At 33.0% G+C, this 12600-nt stretch overlaps 1 protein-coding gene across 4 annotated transcripts in view; it reads left to right on the top strand.

The window, feature by feature from the left end:
- PDS5A (PDS5 cohesin associated factor A) overlaps positions 1–12600 on the top strand; it is a 128561-nt gene that overhangs the window by 81611 nt on the left and 34350 nt on the right. For all 4 annotated transcript variants that reach the window (XM_074274573.1, XM_074274574.1, XM_074274575.1 and 1 more), the window contains 5 exons: positions 217–332; positions 2620–2725; positions 7579–7739; positions 11310–11433; positions 12225–12383. In XM_074274573.1, coding sequence (XP_074130674.1) covers positions 217–332; positions 2620–2725; positions 7579–7739; positions 11310–11433; positions 12225–12383 — 666 coding nt within the window. The remainder of the gene's footprint in view (positions 1–216; positions 333–2619; positions 2726–7578; positions 7740–11309; positions 11434–12224; positions 12384–12600) is intronic.

The raw sequence follows: 12600 nt of genomic DNA, 5'->3' as shown, positions 1-12600 counted from the left end.
TGTTAGACTTTTAATTGTAATTATAAGAGGTAAACCTTTTTTAAGACCATCACTAGGGTAGTCTCTAGGTATGATGACATGCATGTCAAAATAGAAATTTAGTAAAGGATTCTCTTATAGAGTGTAATTGCCCAATTAGAATTATAGATGTATTTAAAATATGGATCTAAGTTCCCATTAGACTATGTTTGTGACATGACTGTTTTCTTTTAACAGAGAGAAATAGCCAGGAAACTTGCAAACCCCAAGCAGCCAACTAATCCTTTCCTTGAGATGGTCAAATTTCTTTTGGAAAGAATTGCACCTGTGCATATTGACTCAGAAGCCATCAGGTAAACTAGGAGATAATTTGTTAGCCTATAAACTTTCTGTTCTGTTGAGTTAGTGATCAGCTATGGACATAATGTGCTCTTTTGCAAAAACAAACAGAAAGGATCTGTTTCCCTTCTTTAAAAAATCAGTAACATAAACATACCTTTAATACAGAATAGTTCTTTTTATGGGCCCATCCAGAATTTGTGGACCCCTTGAGAAAGATTTCTCTTTAGATATAATTCTGATTTTAGTTGAGATTCATTTTCACCAGACAAATTTTTACAAATTAGACTGTAGCTAAGCTAACCCTTCTCAATGATTTTGAACTGTGTTATTTAATTTTCCTTTTGAATTGAATTTTAAGCCAGGGGCTCCCAGTTTGAGACAAATCATTTAGTTTTCCATCTGTCAAAAATTTTTTAAAGATTTTTTCCTTTTAATCTGATGTCATTATAACTCTGAAGTATTCAATTGGAAGAGATCTTATAAGGTATTTTCTTGTATTTTCTTTTTGGCATAACTTCAGAACATTTTCTCTAATCTTTAATGTACTTCCCAGCATTTGAGATGAGCAGAAGCAGATCATTCACTGGACATCAGTTCCTACTGCCTATATTGTCTTGGCATTTGAAAGTTTACAGAACACCTCTGTATGAATTTGAAGTTACTATATAATTGTTATCACCCCTACTTTGAACACAAGACTCAGAAGGCAAAAGGACTTGTCTATGATCTCTGAGCCTTGATAAACTCCGGGCTTGTCATTCAGGAGCCTCACTTCCTCATATTTTGAGGACTTCCAAGAGAAATAATGAAGACTTCTTACACACTTTCCCCATTCTTTCTTACTCATTTAGCCAAGTGCTTTGCAATATAACCTTACCCAGGTGTTTCTGATTTCTTCCTTGCAGTTACTGATTTTCAGTGACAATAAAGGTTGCCTTTCCAAACTACTGTCCAGTAAATTGATCTCGAGGACACTAAAGAAACAGTATCCTAGGATTTTGATTCAGCCACTTGAAGAAAAAGTTCTAGAATTCTGAATTCTGTCTATGAGCGTAGTAGTCAGTTGTAGTTAATAGGATTTCAAGTGAGAAAAAAATTTGAGGCTATCTCAGAGGCCATGTTGTGATGACACCTTTTTAATATATTGATGGCATTATAATATTCTTTAAAAAGAGACTTGGTCTAATAATTCAGCAAGTATGATACCAATAAAGCTTACTTAATTTAAATGGATAATAAAACCAATTAAGTAAGCAAAGAGGAAATGATGTCCTCATTAAATAAGAAGTATCAAGAAATAACTGATATGGTTTTTAAAATTCTTCATTTTAAAAATTGATGGTCCTCATTATACCAAGCTCAAGGGGAAATCACCATATGGAAGTTCCTGCCACAAGTACATATCAGTAAAAACTTCTGTTTTGTAGGCTTACCTGGAACAGTGAGAAGTTGATGTTGAAGCAGCACTTGAATCCAGGTCTTCCTGACAAGAAACCTGACTTTTTGTTCTGCTCCTTTCATTTAGTAGATATGACACTTAAAAGTGTCTTAATTTAGTCATTTCCAGAAAGAAGTCTGTCATCAAAGAATTCATCAGGTTTCTTGCATAATGCATATAGCTAAAATATTAAAACCTATTGCTGAGGGGCAGCTAGGTGGCACAGTGGATAGAGCACCAGCCCTGAATTCAGGAGGACCCGAGTTCAAATCTGGTCTCAGACACTTATCAGATGCTGTGTGACCCTGGGCAAGTCACTTAACCCCAGCCTCAAAAAAAAAAAAAAAAAAAAAAAAAACTATTGCTGAATTTTGATCAAAAATAATAGATTGGTTTTGTAAGAAACTATTTAGTTACAAATTGCCAAATTATTTGTCTATGCCATATAGTTAAATTTAAAAGACAAATTTGTTTACAGTGTCATTTCTATAAAGATTAATTTGCCTTTTGTTGATTAAATAGTGTCAAGAAATCTAGAATTAGAGCCTTTCACTATATAGAACTAAAGAAGACAGATTCATTAAGGAAATAAAAGAAAATTAATCACTATCTTAAATACTCATTATAAAATAAAATTTCTTCTAATTTTTAATTTAATTAGAAATGTACTTTTAAGAAGCTATTGAGTACTTGATTGTGCAAAAGGTTTTTGGGAAATATATAGCTAATTTAAATGAAACAGATCAATTTTTGCTCTTAAGAATTGCTCTTAAAATTTTTTTTTAATCTGCCCAAAACTTTGGCTTTATCTTCAGTGTTCTGGAGTAATTGCAACTAACTTAAAGTTTCTCCTTTGATAGTGCACTAGTGAAGCTGATGAACAAGTCAATAGAGGGGACTGCTGATGATGAAGAGGAGGGTGTGAGTCCAGATACAGCCATTCGTGCAGGACTTGAATTACTTAAGGTATTTTTATTAAAAATTTTGCTTTATACATCCTTTCATGTTGAAGAGATGGTATAAACAAATAATAATTGGCAGGCCATCTATATATTATTCCAAGTGTTGAAAGTTGTTTTTATTACCATGGGTGATTTAAAGTAAATTTAAAACCTGGTTTGTGCTTGCAACGCAGTTAATTGGAAGTTCAAGAATAGTTAGGGGGGAAAAATAAACACAAAGGAGGTATAAATATCAGTAATCGTTATTGATTATTTATAAATTTTTAAATTTATAAATTAATATAAATTAATAAATTAATTAAATTATTAATTAATAAATTAAATTTATAAATTATTTATTAATATTTTGAAGAATTGACCCATCATGGTAAGCCAAAAATGATCAGAAAATCTGATGTAGAACATTTGATTAATCTAATTTTAAAGAGAAAAAGTAATTCAAGTTCCAGAAAGATCAGGTGTGGGAATGAGCATGGCTTGCTCTGAGAAGTGAAGAGAATCCACTCTTTCCAGAGGAAATGAAAAAGAAAGGCATTGGATAATGTTCAGTGCTTAGGCATTTAGACATAGAGCTTTGAAGGCACAAGACAGAATGCTTTGGAACAATTCTTAGTCTAACACCAATAGAGTTTTATTGGAGGTATTTTGTCAATGACGTGTGGTTGACATAAGATTCAGAGAAAGTGTAGGCAGAAATCATAATAAGGGAATCATAGCAATAACCTCCATATAAAATGACGTGAGCTTTCATTGAGGGTTATAATCACAGGAAGGAGATTGTGTGAGAGGCATGAGAAAGATTTTTTTTTTTTTTTTTAATATATATATATATATATTTTATAATATTATCCCTTGTATTCATTTTTCCAAATTACCCTCCCTCCCTCTATTCCCTCCCCCCGACGACAGGCAATACCATATATTTTACATGTGTTACAATATAGTCTAGGTACAATACATGTGTGCGAATATCATTTTCTTGTTGCACAATAAACATTAGAATCCGAAGGTACATGCAACCTGGGCAGACAGATATTAGTGCTAACAATTTTCATTCCCCTCCCAGTGTTTCTTCTCTGGGTGCAGCTACCTCTGTCCATCATTGATCAACTGGAAGTGAGTTGAATCTTCTTTATGTTGAAGATTTCCACTTCCATCAGAATACATCCCCATACAGTATTGTTGTTGAAGTGTACAGTGATCTTCTGGTTCTGCTCATTTCACTCAGCATCAGTTGATTTAAGTCTCTCCAGGCCTCTCTATATTCCTCCTGCTGGTCATTTCTTACCGAGCAATAATATTCCATAACCTTCATATACCACAATTTACCCAACCATTCTCCAACTGATGGACATCCATTCATCTTCCAGTTTCTAGCTACAACAAAAAGAGCTGCCACAAACATTTTGGCACATATATGTCTCTTTCCGCTCTTTAGTATTTCTTTGGGATATAATCCCAGTAGTAGCGCTGCTGGGTCAAAGGGTATGCACAGTTTGATAACTTTTTGGGCATAATTCCAGATTGCTCTCCAGAATGGCTAGATTCTTTCACAACTCCACCAGCAATGTATTAGTGTCCCAATTTCCCCACATCCCCTCCAACATTTGTCATTATTTGTTCCTGTCATCTTAGCCAATCTGACAGGTGTGTAGTGGTATCTCAGAGTGGTCTTAATTTGCATTTCTCTGATCAGTAGTGATTTGGAACACTCTTTCATGTGAGTGGATATAGTTTCAATTTCTTCCTCTGAGAATTGTCTGTTCATATCCTTTGACCATTTATCAATTGGAGAATGGTTCGGTTTCTTATAAATTATGGTCAGTTCTCTATATATTTTGGAAATGAGACCTTTGTCAGAACCTTTGTTTTTAAAAATATTTTCCCAATTTGTTACTTCCCTTCTAATCTTGTTTGCATTAGTATTATTTGTACAGAAACTTTTTAGTTTGATGTAATCAAAATCTTCTATTTTGTGATCAATAATGATCTCTAGTTCTCCTCTGGTCATAAATTCCTTCCTCCTCCACAAGTCTGAGAGGTAGATTATCCTCTGTTCCTCTAATCTATTTATTATCTCCCTCTTTATGCCTAAATCATGGACCCATTTTGATCTTATCTTGGTATATGGTGTTAAGTGTGGATCCATATCTAATTTCTGCCATACTAATTTCCAGTTTTCCCAACACTTTTTTCCGAATAATGAATTTTTATCCCTAATGTTGGAATCTTTGGGTTTGTCAAAGATTAGATTGCTATAGATGTACCCTTTTTTGTCCTTTGTATCTAATCTGTTCCACTGATCTACCGGTCTATTTCGTAGCCAATACCAAATGGTTTTGGTGACTGCTGCTATATAATATAGCTTTAGATCAGGTACACTTAGACCACCTTCCTCTGAGTTTTTTTTCATTAGTTCCCTTGCAATTCTTGACCTTTTATTCTTCCATATGAATTTTGTTGTTATTTTTTCTAGGTCATTAAAATAGTTTCTTGGGAGTCTGATTGGTATAGCACTAAATAAATAGATTAGTTTGGAGAGTATTGTCATCTTTATTATATTCGCTCGGCCTATCCAAGAGCACTGAATGTCTTTCCAATTATTTAAATCTGATTTTATTTTTGTGGCAAGTGTTTTGTAATTTTCATGAGAAAGATTTTAAAGAAGGAAAGAACCAGAATTTGTAGATACACAAAAAATAGGATAGAGATTCATATCAACATAGAAAGATTATAAACTGTAAGATATTTTGGACTATAGAGGACTTATTTCTATAGTGACTTAAATTGTAATAAGAGCTTTTCTCTCAACAACTTTTTGCTAAGTTATTGTTTCCATTTTATAAATGAGGAAATTGACTTGATTATGTTATAACTCATAATGATTTAGGGTAGTTTCTAAGGCTCCTCCCTCCATATGCAGCACTTTTTTTGAGGGGGGGGGAGAATAGTATTTTATTTTTCCAAATACATGCAAAGATAGTTTTTAACATTCACTTGTGCAAAACCTGTGTTCCAAATTTTTCTCACACCCTCTGCCACCTTCTACCACCCTGAGCCAGTAAACCATCCATTATAGGTTAAATGTACAGTTCTTCTAGGTTTATTTCCAAATTTGTTGTGCTGTACAAGGAAAATTGGATCAAACAGAAAAACACAAGAAAGGGGGGGGAAAACCAAGCAAACAACCAAACTATCACCACCAACAAAAGGTGAAAATGCAATACTTTGATTTATATTCAATTCCCACAACCCTGTCTCTGAGTGCAGGTGGTTCTCTCCATCACAAGTCCATTGGAATTGGCTGGCCTGAATCATCTCGTTGTTGAAAAGAGCCACGTCTATCAGAGTTGATCATGACATAATCTTGTTGTTGCCATGGTATAATGTATTGTTTATTATTATTTTTTTCTTTCTCATGTTTTCTTTTTTCCCTTTTGGTTTGATTTTCTTGTGCAACATGACAGATATGGAAATTTACAAGAATTGCACATGTTTAACCTATTGGATTGCTTGCTGTCAAAGAAAGTGGGCAGGGAGAAAAATTTGGAATGCAAATTTTGCAGAGTTGTGCTGAAAACTATTTTTGCATATATTTGGAAAAATAAAAGGCAATAATAATAAATTATTATAATCATACTTTTAAATATCTGTAAGTTTTTAAATACTATTCTTTTGTAAATAGCTGATTAGACATCCAGTGGTATTTTTTTCCTTCTTGATCTGAAATTTAAAATATAAAGCTTAATATAATTAAGAAGTAAAGGTAATGGGCACATAAAGTGTGTTTTAATAATTGTAAAGTACTTTACTCACACCACTTCATTTGTAATTTAAAAAATCTTAAGAGGTTGGTTCGCTGGTTTTATTCCCATTTAACAAGTAAATCAACTAAGTTGAAGGTAAGTTGAATTACTTAATTATGGTCACTCAACTAATGTCAAGAGATAATAAATAAATTCATTTCATGTACAGCATTCTAAACACTGCATAGATGCTTTCCTTTGGTGGTGATAGTGATAAAGGTGATAGTATTAGTGATAAAGATTTAGCATTCATTAAGTATTTCCTTGGTATACAGTAAGCATTGTGTTATAAATCAATTTTATTTTTTCATTCATTTTATTCATTCAAGTAAACATTTGAGAGATTATGCTACAGTTAACATCCTTCCTGTTATGGGTCAGACTTTGAAACAAGGTACTGAGTGGAATTGAGGAGACAATGGTTAAATCTGATTCAGCATTAATTTAATCCTACAACAAATAATGGTTTCCTAGTTTTATAATGATTGATTTTACTCAGTTTAGAGCACGTAAGCAACAAGAAGCTCTCAGGGCCAGAAAAGACAAGCCACTAGAAGCTCTGAGAGGCTGAGAAGATTCATTCCATCGTCCACCTTTGTGGTGGCTGGAGGCTGAAGCACAAACCTCAGAGAGATTCAGAGGGCAGAGAAGGAGGCAGGAGCTCAAGCTCTCAGAACCAAGGAGAGAGATAGATAGCCCTCTAAGAAAGCTAACCAGGCCCTAGGAAAGGAGACAGGACTTTGAAAGAGACAATAAAGAATTTGGACACAAAATTTTGCTGCACTTTTGGTGATTACTGAACTGAAACGAAGGCTGCCTCCAGAGACCCAAAGAAAACCTCAATGGAGAACATTATATTTTAGAGAGAACATTACACTTTCACATTTCCATGGGAAATCCTTGTCACTTCTTGAGTTATTTGAATATTTGTTAAAAGTACTGCTAAAAATTAAGCAAATTGTTTAATTTTCATCTCTTGTACTTAGGAATATTTTTTTTCCTGGATTTTTATTATTATTCATGTTCATAAAGCATTATGTCTGTCACACAGGTTCTGTCTTTCACACATCCTACCTCGTTTCACTCAGCAGAGACTTATGAGTCGCTGCTGCAGTGCCTCAGAATGGAAGATGACAAAGTAGCAGAAGCTGCCATACAGATTTTTAGGAATACAGGACACAAAATAGAAACAGATCTTCCACAAATAAGATCGTGAGTAGCTTTCTTCATATGATATCCTAAAGTTTCACTGTTAACTTATGACTGAATTGTTATATTTACTGTCTTTTCCCATTTTTTTTTTCTACACATGAACATATATATTTGGTTAGCTTTAGTTTTTTAATGCATTTCTTTTTCTTTTTGTTCTTTCACTGTCAGTTATTACTTGTACCAAAAGCTAACTAGCCAGCCGAAATACTGTCAATAGATTTTTACAAATTAGACTTTTACTTATCCATACTTTCTCTATTCTCATCATGCATTTAATGCTTAACAATTGCCATTCACATTTTTATATCAGAAATAAATTAGAAATATAATTGTAATTAACAATTTCTTGAAGTTACATAAAACCCATTTTATAAATAACTTAATTGAAAAGCATCAAATGCCAATATAATTTATCCCATGCTTTCTATAAGCTACTCTATCTTATAAATAGTAAGTAATTCACATTTACATAATGTTTTGAGCTTTGCAAAATGCTTTCTCAATCTTGTGAAACAGGTAGTTCAAGCATTGCTCACAAATTATGAATGAGGCAGTTAAGAGTCACTTAAACTTCATGGCCATGAACAAAGTCCAGTGAATGTTGGAGCTGGAATGCAACCCTAATGCCCAGTGCTTTGTAGCAGGAATGATAAGTAGAACCAAATTGTGAAAGGTGTTAACTAACATATAAAGAAATTTATATATTCTATAGTCAACCAGCAATCAAGCTTCTTCAATAAGGGAGTTACAATCTGTTTGGATTAGCATTCTAACAATATCATTGTGGCAGTTGTTTGGAAGGTGAATTGATGAGGATCAGAAATCTATGTGGAGAGAAATTTGGCAGCTTAATAGTAGGCTAGGGGATAAGTAAAAAGAGCCTGAATTAGGGTGATTATTATGTGAAAGAAAAATAGATAAAGGGATGTGATGTGAGAAATAGAATCAACAGGATCTGGCAAATCATTCAATGTCTGTGATATATTGGGTTTAGTAAGTGCCTACTATGTGACAAGGTACTTACTGTGTTGTGTTCTGTGATACAAATACAAGTGGAAATACTCAAAATTAGTTTATGTTGTTGGATGAAATGACAAAAATGACACAAACATCTGTGGAATAAGAAGAATAAATAGAGGATATTTAAATTCAAGGCAACTTGAAAGAGAGAGCAGTAGTAGTTGGGAAGGTCAGAAAAAAATGTATGTGGAAAAGTGATTCTTGAGCCGCAACTTAAAGAAAGAAAGAGATTCTGGGAGGTGGGAGTGAAAATGGAGCATATTCCAGGTACAGCCTGGTAGCCATTACAGAGAAATGGAGACATAGCCTTCGATATAGAATACCATTGCCAAAGTCTGCCTGAGCTAATACCTTTACCAATAGTTACTTTGACATAAATCCTCATTAAGATTTTGTAGAATTGGAAAAGGAGTCCCAATAGTTTCAAACTTGTTATTTTGGTCTCTCTTGCTTTTTTTTTTTTTTTTTTTTTTCCCCAAACCATACTGTAAATATGTGGTACAATCTCTTCTTTCTCATAGCTTGAAAATAGATCCTTCGGTCTCCTCAAAAATCTTTGCTATCCAGCACAGATTTCCTCTGTACACAAAAGAACTGGGGAGGTTGTGCTTTGCTTTTTTTTTTTAAGCTGTATTAAGGATTAAAGAAGGATCTGTTAAGAAATAGGACCATTTCTACAGTGATGACCAATAACAAATGGAAGTAGAATTATGTTTTCTTTGCCAAGAAATAGGAATGAAAGAACCCAAAAAGCTAGTAGAGAATTTGAAAACCAAAATAAGAGTGCCTTGCATTTGAGCAGTTTAGATCACATGAACCAGATCCAACTGCATTTTTAGAGCTAGAAGGAACTAGTAGATGTGATTGCCACTCTCTTCTCAGTGACATCCTGAAAGGTCATGGACAATAAAAGTTTTCCATAACTGGAGGACAAATATCCCTTTTTTCCAAAAAAGGAAGTAAATAAAATCTACAACTTAGGTTGCTGGGCTTTACTTCATTCCTAACAGAATTCTGAAATGTATTATTAAAGAGATGGTTAGTGAAACTGCTAAGAAATTGAAGCTATGATCAAAAACTCCCTATCACTTTACTAAGAACAGGCATTATCCAGGTAACCTTGTTTATTTTTACTTTGAAACTAATGGATTATAGGAATATTGTAAATAACAGGTTACTTAGCTATATATGATATATATGTTTGTCTTTCATGGTCTTCTTATCAATGATAGATAAGTGGATTAGAAAATGGTAATTAAAAGGATAATAAATAGATGAAGGCCTAAAACCTGAAATGAAGCATTAATGATTTCTTATCAACTTGCAAAGACATATCCAATAGAAGATCTCTTCAGCCAGTGCTTTCTTATTTTATTTTACTTTTTTATCACTGACTTGACTTGAGGTATAGATGTATCCTTATAAAATTTACTGAGGACACAAAGTGAGAGGGATGGTTTATAGGCTGTATCTCAAAAACTCTTATCTTAGCATATTGAGCCAGATTTAATAAGATGAAATTAGGAATAAATGTAAAATTGTATATATGAATTCAAAGAAGTGACTTACCATTTATAAGATGGGAATCATGGCTAGATAGCAGTTTCTCTGAAAAAGATCCGAGAATTTCTGTTTCCAAGCTTAACATGAGTCAATTATTTGGGATTATGCTTGGCTCTAGGGATCCAAAATCAAAAAATGAGACAATTGCTACTTTCAGTGAGTTTACCTTCTATGTGATAGCCAAGAAAAATTTTAGGTCATAGTAAAAATAAAATAAGCTTCAAGTATAAAATAGATGATGGTTCATTTGCACTCCACTTTTCCCAAAATCCTTCTGAAGAATTATATATTCAGTTCTGTGTAACACATTTTAGGAAAGACAAGAGATAGAGTCCAGAAGCCAGCAATCAAGATCATGAAAAGACTCAAGTTGATTACATTTGAGGATTAGTTGAGGGAATTGAAAATATCTGGCCTGAGTAAGGGAAGTATTTGGTGGACAAAGATACAAATTAGATTTGATGTAAACTTTCAAAATTTTGTTTTTCATTTTAAATGTTATCCGAAAAATTTAATCAACATTAAATTTCTCAATCCCTTCAAAAAAATGATACAAATACATGTCCTTTTGCCACCATCAAAATAATAGAAACAGAAAAATAGAAAATCAGCTTTGGTTAAATTTGTAATTAATTTTTTCTTATGTTATTTTTTGGAGACTCTTTAGCAACTTGGAAATTATGTTAATTTTAGATAGGCTATAGAAAGTTCTATATAGACTCTGCATCAGTAATTTTTAAATGAAGATTTTGGCTTTCTGTCCAAGCTCTCTGAGTAGTTTGTATGTTTTATAAGAAATTTCTAGAACATCATTGTTATTTGGTGTGGGGAATTGTCAGAATAGCTTGTGCTCTAGAGATTATTTTGAAGGTTTATGTCCATAGGTATTATGCTTTAAAGTGGCGATGGCAGAAATCCAATTAAAAGAATTGCATAAAATATATGGTCTTCTGCTACATTTTAAGAGTGTTACTTTAATATTTGCAGCACCTTAATTCCCATCTTACATCAAAAAGCAAAGAGAGGTACACCACACCAAGCAAAACAGGCTGTCCATTGTATCCATGCCATATTCACAAATAAAGAAGTACAGCTTGCACAGATTTTTGAGGTATGTGGGTGTATTTTTTTTTTTTTTTTAAACAATATGGTTTGTTGACTTGTTGGCTTTGGAGATTTACCTGTTTTGTAAATCTAAATCAAATCCTTGCTTGATTTTTAGGGGGCAGGTATCCTCTTCTTTAAACATGTCATATTGTGAAAGAGATGGTCTCACGTTTAGGCTCACTGTTTAGTATCTTAGAGTTCACACTTCTACACTGTGAATTTAAAGGCCTCCTTGGGATACCAATTCCTTTTATTCTTGGATTAATTTCTTGTTTACTCCCAAGCAGTTCAGTTTGTGCTACCATAAATTGGATGTTTGTGGATTACTACTTAATGAGTCACATTTCCTGGGGGCCAAAATTATTTTAAATGTCCCAGGAGTGTGAGGATTCCTCTAGCTCTGCCACCCGCAGAATATGCCCATTGTAGTAGAATGCTTTGGAATTTGGGCAATGTTAGAGAGGAAGCAGAAGCAATTAAATGAAATGAGAATATTTTCTACACTATTCATTATTAATATCTTTTGTCATTCCTTTTTAGTCAAACATTTTTAATGCCTCCTTTGCATTTATTTTGACTTTTTTTATTAAATTTTAGTGGGGAACAAAGCAGATTTTTTATTCATAATTTTATATGGTTACTATTAAGCAACTGGATCCATATTAGAAAATTGTGGAAAATTTAAGAGGATTTGGGTTTATTCTATATTCCATCATAGTTATATGGATCTTGCACTGAAGAAAGGTTAGTTATTATACCATTAAAATGTTCATTTCTGTTGTTTTATTTTCCCAGCCTCTCAGTAGGAGTCTGAATGCTGATGTTCCAGAGCAGCTTATAACACCATTAGTTTCCTTGGGCCATATTTCCATGTTAGCACCAGATCAGTTTGCTTCCCCAATGAAATCTGTAGTAGCAAATTTTATTGTGAAAGACCTTTTAATGAATGACAGGGTAAGTCTGTAATTTTTTTTTTAAAGATATTTTCCTTTCCTAATTTTGTCACTCACATTTTGCTTATTTTTTTCTTAATACGCATTATCTTGTGTTTAATTGTTTTCATATATATCTTTAATCCCCTTTTACTATAACAGAAGTGCTTTTGAAAGGCTTTAAAAATGAAATATTTTAAATGAAGTGAGAGTTCATTATTGAAAAGTAAATTTTTATT

Source organism: Sminthopsis crassicaudata, chromosome 6, assembly GCF_048593235.1.
Source record: "Sminthopsis crassicaudata isolate SCR6 chromosome 6, ASM4859323v1, whole genome shotgun sequence".
In the NCBI taxonomy this organism is placed as follows: domain Eukaryota; kingdom Metazoa; phylum Chordata; class Mammalia; order Dasyuromorphia; family Dasyuridae; genus Sminthopsis; species Sminthopsis crassicaudata.
The sequence above is the reverse complement of the archived record's forward strand: the minus strand, read 5'-3'. Positions and strand labels throughout refer to the sequence as shown.